We start from the raw sequence: 23,207 nt of genomic DNA, 5'->3' as shown, positions 1-23,207 counted from the left end.
CGTCCGCCAGGACATTGGATACTCCCCGGATATGAACCTCATGGAGAGCCAAACCCCGAGAAGCCAGCAGACGAGCCACTCGAAGTGACCAGCCCCAAAGAGGTAAGGACCGACGGGAACCCCTGTGGTTCAGGCAATGAACCACCGGAGAACAGTTCGAATGGAGGTGGATGGTAAAACCCCGAGTGATCCAAATCCTCCGAAGTGACAGCCAAACTGCTGAGTGTGTGGAGGGCACACCTGCCTGCCAACACACAAGGCGAGAGGCATAAAACAAGGACACCGCCTCCCGGAGGATAGGCGCAAACAGCTTAAGCAGTGCCGGCAAGGCCTTGGCCGCCGAAGTCAACGCGGCAGATGATGACCCGGCAGCCAACTCCTCCACATCTTCCACAAGCCAATCCGAGGACAACTAGAAAAGGGAAAAGAAGCGAAGAACTGAAGCCATTATGCCCGCGAACATGATGATCTTCCGTAGCCAAAGATGTTGAAACGGTAGGGACCTGGACATGCAACTGGAGCACACCAATCTCATGAGAAAGCACATGGGTGTACAAGCACTCATTAAGATGCTCAAGTGTGCCCCCCAAGTACACTTGCGACATCATAGGGAGCTCCCGCCACTCAAGACTGTGAGAACGACAGAACATACACCATGCCCCCAATGAAAAGAAAGGGCAGTCCACAAGCCAAGAAGACACTGGCACCTTGTAATGTATCCAATACGGCAAAGAAAGAAAGACCAGGTCGAGCACTGAGGCGGAAACTGGGTATGCAGGAGGTACGCATCTAGGGTTCTCCCAAACTGCCGCTGAGGAAATTTGAGAAGTCGAAAACCCAGGACGCAGCCGCGGAGCCCAAGGGAACCCTGAAATGAACCTGGACGGGGAGGAGCCGATATTATATCAAATTCGTACAAGGAAGGGGGGGGAAGGAGGAACAAAAACACCGAACCTTGCAACAGCAGACCCCACCCTGAAGGCACCAAAAGCCAGGTAAGGTCGAAACGGGCCTAAGCACTCCAGGCTGCCTCCCCCTTAGCACGAATCCATCCAATTAGGATCTGAGGCAGAGCCATCCTCAATGCCCTCCCCCCCTTGAAGAAAAGGCAGAGTCCAAGGAAAAAGCATCCAAGAAAGGGACCTGCTGGAAGGACCCAGAAGCCTCGGTGGGAGGAACTGTCTCGAATGCCTCCATCCCTGCCTTGAATGGGGCAACCCTTGGAGCTGCCTGAGCCTCATTCCCAGCTAAACTCTGTTCCGACCCTGAAACCTCAGAATTTGGGAGCCAGAAGCAGGGCAAGGGGGGGGGGGGGGAAGGAGAATGGTGAACCACACCATCAAGGGAAGGATGAAGGAGCATGGACGGAACCAAGGTCGAAGCGACCAATGTCCCCAAGTCCGGGTCCCTATAACCAAAACGGGGCCGCCCCGGGGAATTCGAGCAGGCAACCAACCATGCGCATTGCAGCAACCTAAACCTAGCATGCAATGGGCTAGCCGTTTGACCCCTAGCCTCAGCTGTAACAGCATGGAAAAATTGGAGTACGAGTAGAGAACAAGTCTCTCAAACTTCCGGGTCGAAGGTGTCATCGACCCAACAAGCAACATGACGGAGGTAGTACAGGTGATCGTCACCCTGAGTCAGGGGCAGCGAGCAACCCTCAAACTCACACAGGGCGAGATGGGATGCAGAAGACTCGTCCATTGCAGCCAACTAAGTCCCAATGGGGTATTCCAGGGCCCGCAGAAGGTTGTTTCCCTACAGGAAGCCCAGGCGCTGGACCGCCAAAACCGGTTGTATCCTGTATATATCTGGGCAAACTGGCCCCCAGTATAGTGAGCTACCCCAGAGGCCCAGAGGAGGTCCATCTGTCTGAATCTAGGTATCACCTAATATGGACTGTGGCGGCCTCCCAACGGGCAATAAAACAAGCTAAAGAATGAAAAAGAACTCCGAGGAAGCACCACAACCCAGGAAACCAGAAAGAGTCACGGCCGCTGTGATTATGCAAGTTGGGGAGCCCAACGCGACCCAACCAGCAAACAACCACCAAGGGTCAAACAGGAGTACAGTGACACCTCAGCTTATGAATGCCCCTCTTTATGAATCTTTCGGGTTACGAGCCCAGTTTCTTTGTAAAATACGAATCAGATTACGAACTTTGCCTCGGGTTTCCAGTCAGTATTGTGGAGGCCTCCAATAAATATTCCCAAAATGAAAAACTTAAATGATTTTTTATATTTTTTCCTTTTCTCAGAGCATGATTTTAACAATATAGCACAATATAGGAAGACAAAACTTTTTTAGTTGTTTTTCGGTGTGCATAAAGATAATGCTTGATTTATCTTATTTGCATTTTAAGGGTTAATACTGTTACAAATGAGTTTTTAATGATTTTTCCTTAATAGGCACAATCTTTGAAAAAGGAGCTGGTATTTTAGGAAAGTCACTGTCCATTCCTCTTGCAATTTTATATGTAGTGATCATATCACCTCTTTCTTGTGTCCACTAGTTTCATCATATCTAATTTTTTCAGATATTCAGTAGCATGCACTGCGCCTTTTCCAGTTATCACTGTTTTTTGAGAAAAAAGGCACCAAACCATATTCTAGTTTACTTCTGACATATCTTGGAAACTGTTTTAATCATTTGGCTTCACCATCCATGGACCTTCCCCACAACACCTCACTACCTATTTACTAGTAGGTGAACAGAGGCATCAGCTGAAAGACAATTATGCCCAAGTACTGATGTCTTGCAATGGGAACTGACCCCAAGACCTTTCGGCTGTGACCCCGACTGCACAGACCACTGTGCCACCGTGCATAATAAGTCGCCATAAACTGTATGTCCATCTGGATGGTAATTACCTACCTGGGCTCTACCTACCTAATTACCTAAGGTACGGAGCCCTGTGTACACACCAGTTGGTGTTTGGACTAGGAGAGTACTTGTTCAGTACTGTACTAAAATGTACATTTAACATGAGTGATATAAACTCCCCCCCCCCCCACCACTGGCGACAAACATTCACTTGCTCTGGAGTTACCAACACACCCCCCCCCCACCACTGGCGACAAACATTCACTTGCTCTGGAGTTACCAACACGTACCTTTTATCTTCCACTTGAAACTGATACTTGACAGCAGTTTTTGCAGTTACTTTTTTCCATCCCCTGAATATCTGTCCAAAAGAAAGAATTAGGAATCTGAGTCTTTTTAACATCTGAAATGTCTTAATTTAATGGCTATAGCATTTGTGATAAAAATGAAGAGTTGAATGTAATGAAATGGCCATTTCTGGAGGGCCATCAGTGGCTTCCGAGGCAAAGGAGTGGTCCAGCCAAGCCTAGGAAATGCCCCCATAGGTCTCCCCAGCCTTCAAATCCAGTTCTGTGTCAGATGTAGACACCACCGGATGTCTACTGCAGTGTTCCTGGGGTCCCAGGAAGCAGCCACGTGGGTCCCAGGAAGCAGCCACGTGGGTCCCAGGAAGCAGCCACGTGGGTCCCAGGAAGCAGCCACGTGGGTCCCAGGAAGCAGCCACATGGGTCCCACTGCTTCTCGGCCAAGTGCCAGCAATCCTTGGACTTGGTTCTATAGTGCGCCATTTGCTTGGTATTGTTCCATATTTCAAGTTGGCTTCATGAGCATGTTCTCTATCCAGTCTGTGTTGTGTGGATCTGGCTCATAGGGTTCTTGGAACAGCATGTGCTCAGGGCTACCTTCTCTGAACACTGTGCTCACAGTGCACTTGTGAGTGTGCACTCCCCTGCTGCTACTCCTGCACTGACAGTTCTCCTCCCTGGTATGTTCAAGAGTTCGCTCTTACAAGGCTGTACCACCAGGGTGGGGCCTTTCATCAGGTGTGTCGGGGGGGGGGGGGGGGGGGGCCGCTCTTTTGCCTCTCTGTCTAGACCCTGGGTTAGGTACGAAAGTTTTGGCTGGCGGGGCGCACTGAGGGTTTGAGTGCTTGTTTTACATGGCACACCAAGGTTGACCTTCACAGCCATGTTAACTAGGCCATGTTGGTTTGCTTATATAAATCCCAGCGAGTGTCCCCAGTGCTTGGGAGTCCCGTTTCGTCAGTCCTTCGAGACCAATCCCTTGTGGGTTTCGTTTGAGGTCTCTGGATATCTCCTCCAGATATGCTTTTGCCTTGTGCGAGTTTAAGGGCTCTTGGATCAGTGACACCTACTGAAATAGCCTCCAGAATGTTAGTGAAGCTTAATAAACCTCTGGAGGGTTTCACAGCAAAGAAAGCCAGGAAACGACCAAAAGAGCTTCACAAACAATTCACAAAGAACAAAGGATTCACTCAAACTAGCTCGAAATTCATTAGTGCCAGTTACCACCACCAGGCAAAGCGACCTCGGCCCTCAGCTGGCTCCACTGGTCAGTTCTGGAGTTAATAAACAACCCAATGAAGAACCAACGAACCTGGAGGTAGGGAGGGAGTCGGGGAGCCACTAGGGTTCCTCTTAAGAGGCATTTCATTACATTCAATACTGGGTTTCTGGGGGAGCGTCCCTGGTGGCTCCCTGAAGCTAATTAACGACACAGAAAAAATGGGACCTACCAGAGAGGAGGGGAGGCAGCAGGCACTAGACACAGTAAGAGCCTGGTTCCCTAGGCACATAAGAGAACCCAGGTTGGAAGATATGGCCCAAAGAAACACACAACTGGTACTAGGAATATGACTAAATTCCAGGCCACCAGAACAAAACCAGAATGGTTTTGGTTACATTTATTAAACAGTTTACAAGCATGAAAACTTCCTAATCAACTGTTGTTATTTTTATGAACAACCTCCTGGTGCTTCAGAGCTCATTAACTGATTAATAATAGTAAACAAAGCTGCCAAAGATTGAGAAAAGATGTACAGGTTCGTAAGTGCTTGCGTAACTGCTTCGTGAATCCGCGTCCAGGCCCTAATGGTATGCCTGCAAAACGTAGGAGAGAGAGTACCCCAGAGAAGACATCACTGCCTGATGTTATAATGGAATGGAACTCCCCTTCCAAACACTAACACCTCTCCTCCTCCTCTTCCCCCTCCACACCATCTTCCACACACCAACAAGAGTCATCAATAAAGGTAAGCTATAACTTGTACATACTGTACTATAGTACAAAATATTTGTGTGTATTATGTATGAAATATATTTTGAAGGTACTGTAATATTTTTGGGAGTGTGGAATGGATTAATTCAATTTACATTACGGGAAAATTCTTTTCGGGTTACGATCCGTCTCTGGGAATGGATTAAATTCGTAAACAAAGGAACCACTGTAGTAGCAAAACTAATGCCAGGAAAGCAGGCGATGAGTCACAATAATGTGGCTGAAGTATGTTGACCAGACCACACACTAGAATATGAAGGGACGACGACGTTTCGGTCCGTCCTGAACCATTCTCAAGTCGATTGTGATGAGGGAATTGATTGATTGATTGATGAAGATTAAGCCACCCAAGAGGTGGCACGGGCATGAATAGCCCGTAAGTGGTGGCCCTTTCGAGCCATTACCAGTATCAAAAGATGATACTAGAGATCTGTGGAGGCGCAACTGCACCCTGCGTGACGGGAGATGTCTCCCGGACCAAATGGTGTTCTGTCAAACACGATGATGATGATTGACGAAGATGAAGCCACCCAAAAAGGTGGCACGGGCATGAATAGCCCGTAAGTGGTGGCCATTTTAAGCCATTACCAGTATCAGGAGCTGATACTGGAGATCTGTGGAGGTGCAAATGCACCCTGCATGACGGGAGATGTCTCCCTTGTGAATGTGTTAAGATGAAGATGAAGCCACCCAAAAGGTGGCACAGGCATGAATAGCTCGCAAGTGGTGGCCCTTTTGAGCCATCACCAGTATCAATAGATGATACTGGAGATCTGTGGAGGTGCGACTGCACCCTGCGTGACGGGAGATGTCTCCCGGACCAAATGGTGACCAGATGGTGGATGAGGGAAGGAGATGAAGGCAATAAATAGGCAAGAGAGAGGTGAGGAGCAAGGCAAAAGGTACGCAAGGTAAGGTGTAGTAGAGGGGATAGAAACAGGAAAAAGAACAAAGGTAACTGCAGAGGGCCTATTGGCCCATACAAGGCAGCTCTTATTTATAACCAACCAATAAAAGGGGGATAGTAATAGGAATAAGAATAATGCCAGGAAACTTCATAGTTACCACAAGGAAAAATACAGGTGGAACTCCAACAAGCCAGTACAATGAAACTGCAACACCATCTTCCCCCCCAAAAAAAAAATCCTGTTGCCATTGTTTAAAATAGGGCAGAAAGAGAACAGTATCATGACTGTACATTGAGAATTAAAACAAAGTCATAATTGCCATGTATCAATACAGAAAGTACAAGGTACTGAAAACAAAAAGCATTTAATTCCAAAGTATGAAACTAACCTAGGGAATACTGAACCCTACAACATACATTCAAATCTAGCAAACCCAGACCAGACGTAAATACACGGGCAAAAATAAGATATCCTTAAGAATACAAGGAACCCCCCTCTGCCTCCGACGGAGAGAATCCAAGCCAAACCCTCAAAAGAAAGAGGGTGTATCATCCATCCAGGACAAGCAATGACCACAAGACCCAGTCAAAACAGAGAAGAGGTTCAATTTCCATGAGAGGTACTGAAACGGCTACAAAACAGGCCACTGATGGAGCACTGCAGGGCACAGGAATCCCCTTCCTTCCCCCCACTAGTGAAGCCAAAGCACCTAATGGTACACAGAACCAAATGCAGGGGAAGCTATTGAAGGAAAACACACACACACCAAGGAGGAGGAAAAATACAAAACCAACCGCCAGGAGCAAAATCCCCTGCAGAAGGAACAGAGCCCCGAAATGGAGAAAAAAGCTCCCACTGGTCCACCATGCCTAACACCCTCCCCTAACCACAGAAGTCATGCATGATGGCTCCAGGGCAGAGCCATTCAATATGCCCAATGCCATGGATAGCAGGTGACATCATATGTAGAGGGAGTGGAGGAAAGAAGTGGTTGTAAAGAACATTTCAAACCCTCAGCAGGAAGAGATGGCTTAACTGCTGCCTTTGCTGTTGAAGGGATGGGCCACCCCGAGAGCCAGATGAGTTACACCCCAGTGACCCCCCCCAACTCCATTACTTCACTCAACACTTTTGCTGCCCCGGCAGGTGATCTGCCGCGCTCCTCAAGGTCAGCCGAGCGGTGTGCGCGAACTCACCACCAAACACAAACGTTTATGCAAATACTCTTTTTAGCTTTCTAACCTCAATTTTTGTGCTATGTCATTCAATTCAGTATCAAATAGTTTGCAATAGAATATTCTAAAGGAATATGTGCATATAAGAACATGTAAGTCTCACTTTCCTATACTTTAGGCCCACCATGCACGGCAAGGTAGCCTGAGAGCTCACCGCCACCACACAAAAATGTTTATACTCTTCTTAGCTTTCTGACCTCAAATTTCGTGCTATGTCGTTCAATTTGGTATCAAATTGTTCACAATAGAATGCTGTAAAGGAATATTTGCACATAAGAACATACAAGTCTCACTTTTCTATACTTTCGACGAAAACTCTCTAACTTTTTCCTCATACGTGTTTCTTTCAATGCTTTCGTCATGGATTGGCTCTATTCTTGATCAGTATCCATCTGGAAGTCAATTTGCAGTGTTTACAACACTGCAACAACAAATACCAAAGATAAAATAACCAGAATGGGGAAACTTTTTGACTTGAGAGAAGACCGCGGCTGTCATGAGCGAGGTCACAAGAACAGTGAGCCTCCAGTGTGGGGGAGGGGGGGGGGGGGGGTTGCCCACATAGCGGGGTCAGGGTGCCATGTGGGGTATAGAGAGAATGGGCAGAAGTTGGAGCTCATTTTAAAACAAGTCCCATAGAATTCGGAAAATAAATGGAATTTCTACAATTTTTTGTTAATTAATGACACCATTTGCGTCATCAGGCATACTCCATATTTTGGTTTCGTGACAGAATATGAAGCATCGGACAGCGAAAGTGTTAATTTGAAGCGACAGGTGACGGGGCTTGCTCATGGCTGGCAGACCAGAACACTACACGCAGAACCAATCCTTACCTCATCATTGCCTCATCAGTAACTGAACTGATCAAGGAAGCTAGCCGAGCACTGGAACCAGGCCGCCTAGTGGTGGTAATCGGCACTAACGACATTCGAGCTAGTTCTGTGTGAACTGTTTGCAGAATTGTTTGCCAGTTAGAAGCTTTGTTTCCTGAGAAACCTGCAGTTGTCTAAAGCTTTGCTGACTTTCTTGAGGATTTATGCAGTAGGTTGATGAATTGTCATTGACCCGCTTGGCGCCTGACAGCTGGGTGGACAGCGCTTCAGATTCATAGTCCTGAGGTTCCAGGTTCGATCCCCGGGGTAGGCGGAGACAAATGGGCAAAATGTTTCTTTCACCCTGATGCTCCTGTTCACCTAGCAGTATATAGGTACCTGGGAGTTAGACAGCTGCTACGGACTGCTTCCTGGGTATGTGTAACAAAAAAGATGCCTGGTCAAGGACTGGGCCGCAGGGACGCTAAGCCCCGAAATCATCTCAAGATAACCTCAAGATAAGATCACCCTGTGTCTCTGTGAGGGGGTCCTGGCTCTGGTACCCACTAGGCCAAACACAACTTGTGTGACTGATGGGGCCTTTCAGTTTGGATCAATCTTAGCAAGACAGCTTCAAGGAACCACCAGGGGGGGGGGGGTCCTGGCTCTGGTACCCACTAGGCCAAACACAACTTGTGTGACTGATGGGGCCTTTCAGTTTGGATCAATCTCAGCAAGACAGCTTCAGGGAACCACCAGGAGGGGAGGGAGGGGGGGGGGGGGTTTCCCCTCTAGAAAGCCTCATGATGCAAACTTGGGCATCTGTGAGTTGCTGAGAATTTAGGTTTCCTTTACCAGTGAGGAAATATTGACATAAATACCAGCAATCATGTGTGCTGTAGAGTACACAGGTGTTGTAGAGTACATATACATATAGAGTACACACAGAGTGATATGGTACTCTAAACAGAAGCATGGTAGTAAAAGACAAACTTGGTGCAGGAAAACTGAAGAACAATTCCTGTGTGAGATATCATCCAAAGTGGACTTCAACTGAATTTTCTGTTAAATGTTTATTTACGAGTCAAAGCAATCCAAATGTGAGAAATATAACTTCAACTCAATTGAATATGAAGACTCTAAACCACAATTTCAAATGACAAAAACTTTTAAAGATCATTTACCTTTAATGCACCAAGTGACTGAAGTGGGCGTCTCTCCATTTTTCTCTCACTTCTAATTTTATGTAGAGATCCCTGAATAGGCTGAACACGCACCGTCTCCTTCGACCGAATAATTTTAATTTGCTTCAATCTTAACATCTCTCTCTCAGCTGCGACTTCTGCATCACAATCTAAAAATAATATAAATTAGTAATGATTTTTTTGTTTTTGTGGGGCCAAATAGGTTCCCAAGGTGAAGCCCAGCCCTGAGAAGTGTCCAAGGCTTCTGAGACCCTCGCTGACCTACTGGGAGCCATGACCCATGGTGAAGCCCAGCCCTGAGAAGTGTCCCAGGCTTCTGAGACCCTCGCTGACCTACTGGGAGCCATGACCTATGGTGAAGCCCAGCCCTGAGAAGTATCCCAGGCTTCTGAGACCCTCGCTAACCTACTGGGAGCCATGACCCATGGTGAAGCCCAGCCCTGAGAAGTGTCCCAAGCTTCTGAGACCCTCGCTGACCTACTGGGAGCCATGACCCATGGTGAAGCCCAGCCCTGAGAAGTGTACCAGGCTTCTGGTACACTTCTGAGACCCTCGCTGACCTACTGGGAGCCATGACCCGAGGTGAAGCCCAGCCCTGAGAAGAGTACCAGGCTTCTGAGACCCTTGCTGACCTACTGGGAGCCACGACCACAGTTCCCAGGGCCATTGCTCCTTGCACCTCTCTGAGGGGGCCAGGTTCTCGCTCATGGTCCCCGGTAGGCAGAACGCCATTGACTAAAGGCCCTGGTCTAATGTATCGCATATTAGCCCGATAGCTCCAAGGAGCCAAAGGGGCTCCCCACACAAAACCATGGCCACAAACAAAACAAATGTTTGATGAAGCAGAAAATGGGCCCCATCAGATGACACTGTGCCATATGAGTTAGTGACCAGGCGAGTGAGGAGGCAGACTGGTTGGGACTCCAGGTGCCCTAGGCTATCACCTTGTGGTGGTCAGACACATTACAGGGTGTTTACACTGCAGCAATTATCATTAACTTAGTTACCTGCAGGTATCTAATTTTCCTTGGGCCATTGCTCATTTGGACGTGCTTATGCTCTCAGGTGGGATTTTTCCCCTTGGTTTTGGATTCATCTCTGGTCCCCCAGCTTCCCCTCACCTTGTATACAGCCAGACTAGACCTGACTCCCAGTAGGAAAGGCCGGGCCTCAGACACCTGGTGCATCTCCCCAAGGATTCTCTGCACTGGCACCTAGCTTGGGAAACTAATGAGGGGGTCACTTCAAGAAATTTCAAAATATATAAATATGAATATACCTACTGTATACAAAATGAAATCACAATAACATGATCTATGGAAAAGTCAGCCCAGTTAAGATATCTGCAGTGATCCTCAACGCTACTTTGATCCTGCCGTCCTGCTCCAAAATTTTCCTGATACTTGCAGTATGTTCATATACCAAAGTAGAGCAAGACAAATGCTGTTATGAGCAACAATATTACTAACCAAACACTGAAGCTGAGTAAGTCAAGTTATAATAAGCTTCATAAAGTTAAACATATTACCTTGTATAGGAGGTGTTACACTTTCATCCGTAAGCTGAACAATATCCGTAGATAATCTCTGCATCTTGGAGTTAGTGTCGCTGTTGTCCTGCTTCTCCTGTGTCAACTCTTGCCTTCGTTTCCTTCTCAACACCAAACCCTTTTGTGTTTCCTCTTGTTCCCAATCATCATCATTCAAAAAAGCCTCAGTAATTTCTGTAATTTCTACATTGTCTGATGAATGAGGATTCTTAATTATGCTTTTCAATTCGCATGTGCCTTTTGAATGGTTCTCTGCCTCTATGGACGGCAATGGCAAGTGGAGATTTCCATCCACATCCGATACACAATTTTGAAGTTGATTTCTGTTATAATTGTGAACCTTAAGATTTCGTTGGGCTGGTAGTCTCATATTTACTGCCAAATTTGCATACCTATTAACAGAAATTTCTCTACATTTCTGCGAGCCCAGTATAGGAGAGGGACTTCTGTGTGCAGAGTTTTCAAGCATATCTCCATCTTCAACAAAAGATTTATTGATTTCTTCTGTAGGTTCTGGAGTTCCTGAGAGGCCAATATTTATGCATGCTGGATCTCTGCTTGCTTCTGTGTCAGTATTTATATTACAAATTCTTTCTTTAAATTCTGCGGATGAACTCTGGGTGTCCTTACTAGAAGCTTTACTTGTTTTGTCATCTAGTGTCCAAGTCTGTGCCGGTTTCTTCCTACACATACTTAACTTGGTCTTTGTTGAAAGAGGCTGTCCTGCACCTTCCGAAGTTTCTGAGCTTTTATCCACTCCTCTTGCTTCACCAGCTAAGGCATTTATATACTCTGTCTCTGTGCTATGAAGCTCAGTAACATTCTCCATACACAAATTCTCAGTGAAATGTTTTCCATCTTCCTGAATTTCTCCTCTTTCATCAATGTTCGTTGAAGAGTGAACGCTCGCCCCGTCTCCACAGCCACTCTTACTTACCTCAAGTTTATTCTCATTTTTAATATTGACATTTTCTATTGGTGCTTCTTGTGGTGGCCAAGTAATGATGTGCTTTTCATCAACTTTGTCTTGAGTAAGAAACTTGTGAGCCTTCTCCAAGGCACCCTGGCTAACATGGGCCTCGGCACCACCAGCTCTTCTCAAGCCCTCCAATTTTGTCCCCGATTCCTTGCCTTGAACTTGTTTATGATTATAAGAAGATTGCTCTGTGCACCTGTTCACTTCCTTGTCATTATTTGATGGCACATCTTCACTAAGAATATTTTTAGCTTTACAAAGAGCTTCCTTACTTATAAAGATTCGCTTGCCACGAGCTGTTGCAAAACTTGGAGCTGAACATATGGAACCGGTATCACGATTCATTTCATTAAGCAAATATGATTGCTTTTCTTCATCTAGATGATATTGTTTAGTCTCCTCTTGTTTTATAACTAACTTTGATAATAGATTGCTTGTGCCTGCTCTCTGGTAATCTTTGTAACTTGTATTTAAAGGGAGCCTAACATCCAATAAAGATTGTTCTGACTTACAAAACTGCAAAGGCTGAGGCTTTTCCAATGCATTTTGCTGTGTAATATTTGACTGTTCTTCAAGAGATGGTGCTAAATTCTCAGATAAAATATTGCCTTGTTTTTCCAAAAGTGGAATTCTGCTGCTTAAAATTAATTTATTTCCGTCATCCTGAAGGGAAGTGGAGTTATTAGTTACCATTACGTTACAGTCACTTTCTTCCCACAGAGTTTTGGCTCTAGCAATAGCCGCTTCGGTTAATGATACTCTTTTTCCACGTGCCGTGTGAAAACCAGAGAAACTTTCCCCTTTCGACTGGTGATAAATGTTACCAATGCTACTTGTATGACTTACGTTAGTATTTTCATTTGATATACAAGCTGCCATATTATGCTTTGACTGAGGCACTGGAGAATTATTCTTTATTGGTAATGTTTTCATACTTCTTTCATTGCATTTGTCTATAATATTCACTGTAATTGGTTCAGATCTCAAATGGCTTTTCAAGTTTTCACTTTCATTCAAAAGTGACTGGGCTTCACATACACCACTATGGCTAGATTTTGAAACTGCACTCTGACTTGTTTTTAACTTGGGTGAATTACTGCTATCAGCACTCAGCACAGTTCCCTCACTCACATTATAATCTGCTGGTGAACACCTGGACCCTTGCCGCTCTGACTCCAGCGTATGTGATGCGTCCGGTACCCGACGTCCACTTCTTGCACTCTTCTGTATGTTCACAGTTTTGTGTTCGTCAGGGTCGCTCTCCCCAGTATTTTCCTCCCACAACAATTTAGCCTTTTTTAATGCCTCTTTGCTAATATTAATTTTTGATCCAGAAGCTGTGGAAAAGCCTTGAAATCCCCTCACGCTGCTTGATGCTTCATCTGGTGCACCCACACACTCGTATTTGTTAACTAACTTACTAGAGGAGTCTTGCATGTCGTTACTTCTCCCATCACATCTATTACTTACACAATCCTTAGTTTTTTTAAGCAACATTTGACAAGATTTATTCAGCAAAGATTCACTGTCAGCTTGAACAGTGACACATGTATCAGTTTTCAAGGCATGTATGTTTAAACTATCTCTATCATCGTGGGCAATGGCTACCTTTTTCTCTTGTAAAACCTTGTGTAAAATATTTGAATGATCTTGAACATCTGTATCGCTATTCTCGGGATCACATTCCGTAACGCAATTTTCCTCTACCCAAAGCTTCTTGGCTTTTGCCACGGCCGCTGGGTTCACTGTCACTCTTGACCCTCGAGCAGTAGTGAAGCTACACACAGTGGGAAAATGTCCAGAAATGGACACTGGTGCTGAGAACTGGCAAGTCTTATCATTAGCATTTACTCCACGAGGAGCCACACAGGCAGTGTACTTCTTATCACTTGAAGTGTCTTCTACCATTAGTGACCCATCAGATGGCAACTCCTTCACCAGCTTCTTTGCATGCTCCAAAGCTTCTTTGCTTACTATCATTTGCTTTCCTCTGCTAGTATAAAAGCCAGAACCTATGTTTTCTCTGGAATCATTTTGATACTTATCATCAGTTTCTGCTGCAAGCGTATTACTTGGAGCACCAGTACCACCAAGGTCAAGTACACTGGCCTGCTGCACTTCACCCGTCCGACTCTTGACAACCACCTCATCTACCACTGGAACACATGGGTTTGTATCCATTTCTGATAAATAAACATCATTTAGGCTGTCATTCATAATTTGGCTAAACCTTTCCTGCTGTAAAATATGAGGTGAAGCCAATTGATCATGTTCATGACCATGAGAATATGATGAGACAGCTAAAGTATTTTCTTCTTCAGTTAGGTCTCTCTCGGGAACAACCTGAAGCTCAGAGGCGACCATCTTCCACTGGTCACCATTTTGCTGCAGTTTCCTGCTCAAACCTCCTGATAACCTCCTAGAAACTTTATCATTACAATATTTAGATTTTGGTAAAGCTGTATTGAAATAAACTTGTTCAGAATTCAACGGTTTCTGGCTGTTGCCCTGAGTACTGATCGTAAGAATGTCTGCATCTGTGAACGTGTCGTGTGGATCATCAAATGCCGTCCCGACGGCACCGACGCTGGTAACCGGTGATGCAACACACACTCTTCTTGAGCTGCTCCACTGGCTCCCCAATCTTTTCCCATCTGCAGGTACTAGTTGGTTTCTGGGACTTGATGATTTCTCTTTATCAAAACCCAAAGGAGAATATGTAGTCTTATCTGATAAAGAAACATCATTGCTTTCAAATCTTGTATCTTTCTCGAGACTTGTTAGAGACAGGAAATTCTGCTGCTTGTTGGCAATACTATGAATGTCAGGAGAAACCTTTAGCACTGAGCTTGTTGAACAAGCAGATTGTATTTTGGAGATAGGTGGTTGAGGCTCTGGGAATGAGCTCGAACTACTTTCAACCAGCCCAATTGTTTCTGTGTATGTCATCTTTAGTTTCTCGTAACCTTCTTCTGATTTTGAAGGATACAAGAACTTGCCCGACAAGTTTTTCTTCTTGCGTAAACTCAGCTTATTCAAAATACTCTTTCCCTGTAAAGAGTCTGAAGATGTGGATATTGGTGTCTTTGCACCATCAGAAGCATCACGGCCAGGACTTTCTTCATTACTGTCTAAGTATTTGCAAGAAGTTTTCTTAAATAAAGGTACTGAGAGTGATCCATGAGAAGCAGCTTCTGAAATGCACTGACCAGATTGTTCGGGTGTTTTTGCTTCAAGGATTAAGGGGCTATTATCTGTACTTTGGTTTCTAGTCATAAAAGACTCCTTCAATTCATTATCTTTGAATTTCTCCTCAGCTTTTTCATGAATAATTTCTGCCTCTGATGGCAGCAATAATTTGCTGTTGGGATTATACATTTCTAGGTGATGATTAACATCACTGTTATATGTGATATTTAAGTCTGGTCCCGTGCATGTGTCAATATTTTGTGGTATATTTCCAATAATGACTGGCTGTTCCTCAGCATCTGGCTTCCTCATATTTGTACCACTGCTCATTATCTTGACATCACTACCAGCCGTCACATCTTGGCAAGTGTTCTTGAGCTTTGCCTCACTGTTCATACCCTCAACACATTTCTTACTTACCACCTTAACAGGTGAGCAAATGAGATCAAGAGGATTCACACTTAATTCATCTGAATTTTCTGTAACATCTGACTGTAAAGAAACACGAATATGGTTAGTGTTAAGATGCTCTCTCACAATTATATTTGTCTCGGGAGTCTGCATCTTTTCAGTTTCCTTTGCATTATCAGCCTTGTGATCTATTTGGGTTACCTGAATCATCTCCGAGCATTCTTGAGGTTCTGGGACATCATCGGCGAGTACCAAATGTCGAGGGAATAAAGAGGTCCTCGACTGTGGTGTTACTCTCACCGGTGTACTGGTTCTCTCCGGACCCTTTATAGTCCAGGTGTCTCTCGTATCTGGTGTGCTCTCCAAGGGAAACCCATTTTCTGTATCAGTTGTTACTATGCTTCTCCTCCTCCTTCCTTTGGAAAGCTGAACTTTTTCATGACTGTCCTCTTCCATGGATTCCATGCACCTTTTACCAAGGGATATTCTGAAAGTTTGTGTATCATTAATCAAAAACTTTTCTTTACTTTCATTATCTATGTTTGTCTTCTCCACAACCTCTGTGGTCAGTTTGTTAATGAACACTGGCAGAGGAGAGAGACCTTTGATAACACCAAGACCAGGACTACATTTCTCCCTTCTGGAAGGACTCTCGACTGATCGTGTGTGCGGACTGAAGAGTGAACGAGCCATTACCTGTAGGTATTTGTACATTAGTCAAATATACACCAATAAAATATCTACTAAGTTGTGTCTGAGTACTACTAAATATCTATATGTTCATGAACTGTACTTACAGTTCACTTACAGTCAACTTACAGTTCATGAACTGTAAGTGAAATATTGATACCCAAAGAAGGTCAAGCATTGTGTTATTCACTATGATTGAGCATTAACGGAACCAAAAATTCTTTTTGACACTTGAAATTACACCCAACAAACCCAAATATTATATAAGTATTGTATATGTTAAGTATATCAAATGATTTTGTCTTAACCAGGCGTCTTAAATAACAATCTGATTCCAAAATGTATTACAGTATGAAGAATGTGTCCAATAAATCCCACAACAAAAACCCAGTGTTGAATGTAATGAAACATTTCTTTCTGGAATAGCCCCATTAGCTCCCTGAAGTTATCTTGCCGAGATTGCTCTACACTAAAAGATCACACCAGCCACGAAGTTCTTTTGGCCTATTGGGAACCAGCTACAGAGCCTGCCCCCCCCCCCCCCACACACAGTCACAGGGTGCTAGTTACAATCTGGGGCTCCACAAAAAAAGCACCCAGTAAGTCAGCAGCTTTACAGAAAACTAGAGGCTTTACAGAAAACAAAGCCTGAAAACAGCTAAACAGTTCCACAAACATTTCACACAGAACAAGGTATTCACTCAAACTAGCTGGAAACTAGTAAGTACCGAGTACCACCACTAGGTGGCCTGGCCCCGGCCCTCAGACAGCTTCCCTGGTCAGTGCTCAAGCTGATAAACAGCTCAGCAACAAACTGATGAACCTAGAGACAGAGGAGTGGAATAAGGGAGCAACTGGAGCTCCTCCAGAAAGAGGCATTTCATTACCTTTAACACCAGGTTTCTAGAGGGAGCCCCTCCCAGTGGCATCTTGAAGCTATAACCACAGAGCAAAAAACCAGCATTGAATGTAATGAAACGCCATTTTCTGGGTGAGTCCCGAAGGCTACCTGGAGCTATCCAGGCTGAATGGATATGTATAACTTTCTGGCATCAATCAATGTGCACCGAGTTCTTGCCTACCGGGAAACACGAGCCAGAACCTGGCCCCTCAAGAGAGGCACGAGGAGCAATGGCCTATAGAAACCCCCATGTGGTAGGGAGCATTCTATGTCTGCCATTGACCAGAACTGGCACCCAGAAAGGTAGGAGCCCCAAACAAACCCCTATTCTGGTGAAACTATTGCTACCGAAAGCCGAACGAGTGGACAGAACTCCCCAAACGAAAATTAGCAAACGAGAATGACGATGTCATGTCGATGTGCCGCTATCTGCACAACCCTTCCCTCCCCGGGAGGGGAAAAGGGGAGTCCCAGACCCCCACACCGGCAATCCACCCTGCTGTTCTTTGGCTGGATATAATAATACGTGAAAACACCACCGACCGGGAGGGAGGGATGGATGCCGGGAAGCCTCCAGGACTCGCCCAGAAAATGGGATTTCATTACATTTAATGCTGGTTTTCTGAGGGGAGCCTCCCTCAGCTCCCCGGAGCTAACTACCCAAAGACAAGGAAAAACAGGGACTCTGCATATGTCTGGGTTGGATTATAAACAGTAAAATAAGCATATAGAGTACGGTAAGTACCATACTCTAATGTCCCGTACATTAGAGTAAGGGACCTTATGGAGTAAGGCATAAGGGGACTCCTCTATGCCTAACTTTTTCGTAAGTTACTTATGAGAAAAAGTAAGGCATAAGGGAGCCTTACTCCCTAAGGCTCCCTTAAGCACCTTAGGGAGTAGGGCACAAGACCAGTATAGGTTGTTAAATTGAGTGGATACTTTTATGTTCAGAGAAGCTACTAGGGGTGGCCCTCCTAGCAAAGGCAATTTTAACTTCTTAATTCTTTGTGATTTCTTCTACACTCCTCTAAATGGTTCAAATTCATAGTGCAAGAATATTAAAGAGATGAGAGTAATCTTTGAAGTTTTTTTACTTAATCAAACATCCCTGGGTAAGCATGCCACCTACAGTCCTGTATTTATGGATGACGGACACAGACTACTTGACTCAAGAGTGGAAGGGTAATCCCACGACAAACCTTAATTACTCTCGAAGTAACAAACAGAACGAACTTGCCTAAGACCAAACAGCCTGAATCTTCAGCTTAATTTTTGAGATTATTGAATCAGGTTGGCAGGAAATATCCACTTACATTTTGTCTAAGTCCTTGTTTAGGATGTAAAGTGAGGCGCTCGAGTGTTGATGGAGAAGTGCGACCATCTTGCTCACCAGCTTGAGGGTGGGAGGTAGGCGTGGCGAGTGCACTCGTCCACGTCACCAGAGAGTCGTCCAGATTACCACCTAAACTTGTTACAATATCTCCGGTGCAGTTGCCCGTGCTACAAGGCAATACAAAAATTCACTGTAAATGAACACATAATAAGCAAAAGGCAGAAATGCCAATTATAACTTTAATAACATAAGAAGCAAACCGTAAACCATTGAAAAATTAAGTATAGTATATTGAAAACTCAATATCCATATCCTTTCACAGTCAAAGCCATTCCTAGTCACTATACCGTTATAGTATTTAAGGATTCATATGACATTTTAAACATTCACAAAAAAATAAAACTTTCTCACTTGTCTAATAAGAAATAATAAAAAAATTAATAATAATAATAATAATAATAATAATAATAATAATAATGAGTTTTAAAATAAATTAGTGTGTGTGTGATTACAATGACTACATAGTAATGTATTTTAAAACTCTTAATAATAATAATAATAATAATAATAATAATAATAATAATAATATTATTATTATTATTATTATCTTCTTCTCAAAGGTCAGCAATCATTCAGTGTTTCTGGAAATGTTACAACTAACACTATGGCCATGGGATCAAGTTGAGTTATTAAAATAGTATTACTAATACAGTACATGTACAGTGCAACTTTGGTTGACGACTGCCCTAGAAGACAAATTTTTGGGAACACCACATCAAATTCATCGTAAAATTTGAATTGGAAGACGACGTCTGTTCGTACGCATTTGGGTCGAACGAGCGCATGGTGCTGGTGGCAAGGGGCGAGCCGCTCTCGGTTTGTTTACGAGTCTATTCCGACGACCGATCTTGAATTCTTTGTAAAGAATTTCCTCGTTTTTTTCTGCTCTTTTGTTTTTTGAACAGTAAAGTTCTTATTACATATGATGCCATGAGTCCCGGGATGGTGAGGGGACTGGATGGTGGATGGGGACTGGATGGATGGATGGATGGATGGTGGAGGGGGGGACAGGATGAATGGTGGGGTGAACCTCCGTTCCCCACACCGCACCCTTCCTGCCACTGGACTTCTATATGTCCCCTGACACCCCCCCCCCTTCATATCTTCCCTCTTCATATCTTCCCTACACCCCCACATGCGCAGTACAGCATATAATTCCTATGACAATAAATATCTCTCTCTCTCCTCATCTTAGTGTTTATCTGTGTAAACAACGGCTTCATAAGTGCTTCTCTTCTTTACTTACTGACCAAACTCTTATACAGACATTCTAAATTTTTGTTTTTTCTCAAGTGAAACTTCAAGTGACTTTACTGATCACTGGAAGCTCATGAGAGTGGACAAGATTCTACACGAGCCATCCTGTTCAAGGAAGAGGAGTTGCCAGTCAAAAACAAGGCAGTAAAGGTACAGATGCAGACACACGATATTACTGAATTACTAGATAATATATACCTTGTCCTCGGTGAGAAAATATCCGAAATGGGCACCGTTGGGCTGAATAACGAGAGGTCGGGGGTTCCTATGTCACCTGCAAAGATGCAAGGTAAAGCTAAAGTCATGCTCAATACTTGAAGCATTTCAAAATGCCTCCTTTAAATACATGCTGAACAACTTTCAGCAAGCACACACAGGAATCCTTTCATCACAAATGGTGTATTGTAAGAATGAACAATCATTACTAAAGTGTTGTATTCCTAGAATATTATGCATTTTCATATTTAGATTACAAGGCAATAGGTACAGTGAAACATAAAATAGTCAAATATATAAAGTTTCTAGATGTTAATTCCTGTGATCAATTTAACAAGGACATTTAACCCTTAAGCTGCTCCAATTACTTCAAAGTGATTGGCCGACACCCAGAAATCAAGCGTATATTCAACGCTTCATTTCTGGGTCTATGAGACTACTTTAAACTTGGACTGGTGAAGTGTGCAGTTGAGCTGGGCAGGAATGCCAACTGCTCACAACAGCTATGAACAAAATAAAATGCCTAGAGCCACAACAAAAGATCTTGAGATCTTGCCAGATAGTGTTCGTGTCTGATCTCTACCTGGTGGTGCAGGGAAATCAAGATATTTCAGTTCATGAAATTTATAGACAGGGCTGGTATAGCCGGAGGATCCTTTTGTGGGATCAACATAGTAAAGTTTGCAAATACGAGGGAGAAAGGATTTCCTGAAACACATGTGCTTAAGCAAAATAAAATCACAATTCACACGCAAGGAAATGGGAATAATTGTCTTTACTGTAAGAGGTGTTATAGGAAAATCTACACACACAGTATCTGTCTCTTGCCGACAAAACCCAAGTGACGTAATGCAATTTAACTTAACGCTGTTAATATGAACACCTCAAGCAATACCAAGAAACAGGTACAGCTGCCTAACCCACTGCAATATGCATAGGACAATTAGAAGCTCAAAATGATGCTTTGGAAATTATTGCATGCACATAAAACTGACATATGTTGTAAATATTTTCACAAACATGTGCGTGGTTAAGAACCAGCACTCTGTGGGCTGCCCTACTCGGAATGTTCGCACCAGAATCTGGGACATTCACCAAGCTTACTAGGCTGCACTTAGTGCTATGAAAATGTGAGTAAATATGTGTATTGTTACAATCTCCATCTAAATGCATCATATCTTGCCCACCTCAAGAGTCATTTATCTTGCCTAATATGATCCTAGATGGAACAAAGAATGTATTAAGTTGCTAAGGAAAGTGCTGGGTACAACTTTGGAGTGAATTTGGTTATAAAAGTTGGAAAAGGGAGAGAGAGGCAGAAAACAAAATGACACTGAGAAGCAGGTGTGAGAGTCTAGTGTGAAGACGCCGGCTTAAATGATGTACAGTATAACAAAAGGTCTGGGACGATAAAGAGACAAGCTCGCAGCCAATCAGTGATAGTGTTGCTGTGACATCATCAGTGGGCACTGACATAGGAAAGGAAAGTGGCGTGCAGGTCACTCACCTCGCAGGCCATGGACTGTGGAGACAGTCGCTCCAGAGTTCCAGGGGAAAATTTGCCATTTCAGCAATTTTATGTGGCCAGTTGAGCCTGTTGATGAGAGCAACAGTACTGTGATCACAAGAGGGGCAGCTGGAAACCTTTTTGATAAGGTAGAACAATAAGATGATATTCAAGAAATCAGAAGTTAGTGGTGGAGTCCAACAGAATACCTTCCGTCATAGAAAGGAGAGAATAAACACCCTATGGCGTTGGTGGATCAACGTGAGAGAGAGTAATCTTCAAGTCCACGAGACAGTCCCGACTCAGTCAAGGGTCAGTAGCACATGTTCCAAGAAGTTGATCTATAGAAGAAAGTCCCGGTGAGAAGAGGCTTGCAGCATTCAACAAGACTACCGGTAAGAGTCTTCACGTAAACACTGTGAGTAAGGCCAGCGATTGTTGTAATCATTTTATCGGCCATTCCATGAATAATCAGTGACTAATGTGAATAACGAGTGACACAACATATATTGAATGTTGGCTCAACCAGTAGAGACAGTTGTCATGTAATCCTCAGTCGAGGTAGCGTATCAGTGCAAACAGGATGGGTCAGAAACTGCCGCAGAGGTGAAAATCCTGCGAAATGACTCACTAGTATGGGGAATTAAGACTGTTGGAGGCAGTGGCGCACTCCCTAAGGATGCATCTCTTATTTGAAAAAGTTTGTAAAAAAAAGTTTTGTAAAAAAAGTTTAAAAAAAAAAAAAGCTCCTCCCAATAAGTTTGAAAACTTATTGGGAGGAGCTTAGTGAGTGATCTGCAACACCAAGGATATTGTGAGTGAAAAGAGCCCAGTGACATGTCTGACTTCATGGATCAACTGGTGAAAGTGCAACATCATTGATGCAGGCGAGGTGATGGTGAGCTAAGCGACATGAAAAGAACCCCCTGCTACTGTTGAGGAATCAACTGATTTTCTAGTTAACCCTTAAACTGTGCAACACTTCATATGATGTGTTGAGTAACTGACGCAAAAGTGCGCACCACTTTTGACATTTTGGATTACCACGCAAGATTAAAACGGGCCGCGAGGTAGAGGGGAGGCCCCCATATGCTGCCCATGGGCTTTAGTAAACAGCAGCCATTTTGGACAAAAATCCAGTTGGACCACCACGGTGTGAGAGGTCTCAGTTACCCAACAGTCAACATGGCAAGCACATGGCCAAACGCCTCCCGGGCACATACCATGCAATCATTGACTCAAGATCAAATAATAGTGAATTATTTTCTGATGGGGAGAAAAGTGACATTGATGACCGACATTGACAGAGACTATGCACAGACGTCCGACGATAATAGCATGGACAGTGAGATTGAGATACAGCCTGCTCCCATGGCAAGGCCTAGACGTTCAGCAGTGCCTCATCGCCCAGTGTCTACACCAATTCGCTCACGACCACACAGTTCTTGTACTTATTTAGAGTATGAGGATATTTTGGGCGACGAGTCAGAGAATGGGGATTCTTTTTCTGGTTTTAATGAAGTTGAATCAAAACAGAGTATTACTACGCCTCTCGCTAGTGGCAGTGGTGTTACCAAGCGATGTTTTGTTGCATCAGCAGCAGTGGCTTGCCCAGCCAAGCGCCACTGCATGGCACCACATGGAGACAATGAGGAACAAAGGCCTTCATGTTCATGCGATTATGCCTCATTTTCAGTTCGCACCCGTACTTTGTGGTTATCTTGAGGTTATCTCGAGATGATTTCGGGGCTTTTTAGTGTCCCCGCGGCCCGGTCCTTGACCAGGCCTCCACCCCCAGGAAGCAGCCTGTGACAGCTGACTAACACCC

The 23,207-nt window shown here is 44.2% G+C and overlaps 1 protein-coding gene across 1 annotated transcript in view; it reads right to left on the bottom strand.

Annotated features, from left to right (window-relative positions):
* Nucleotides 1–23,207, bottom strand: part of LOC123767977 (breast cancer type 2 susceptibility protein) — a 78,176-nt gene that overhangs the window by 19,853 nt on the left and 35,116 nt on the right. Inside the window, exons 4-8 of the mRNA XM_045758216.2 lie at nucleotides 19,855–19,930; nucleotides 18,320–18,506; nucleotides 10,816–16,108; nucleotides 9,267–9,436; nucleotides 3,117–3,187 (exon numbers count right to left, since the gene is read on the bottom strand). Of these exons, the coding sequence (XP_045614172.1) occupies nucleotides 3,117–3,187; nucleotides 9,267–9,436; nucleotides 10,816–16,108; nucleotides 18,320–18,506; nucleotides 19,855–19,930 (5,797 nt within the window). The remainder of the gene's footprint in view (nucleotides 1–3,116; nucleotides 3,188–9,266; nucleotides 9,437–10,815; nucleotides 16,109–18,319; nucleotides 18,507–19,854; nucleotides 19,931–23,207) is intronic.

This window comes from Procambarus clarkii, chromosome 58, assembly GCF_040958095.1.
Source record: "Procambarus clarkii isolate CNS0578487 chromosome 58, FALCON_Pclarkii_2.0, whole genome shotgun sequence".
Classification (NCBI taxonomy): domain Eukaryota; kingdom Metazoa; phylum Arthropoda; class Malacostraca; order Decapoda; family Cambaridae; genus Procambarus; species Procambarus clarkii.
This window is presented reverse-complemented; position numbering and strand designations above follow the sequence as displayed.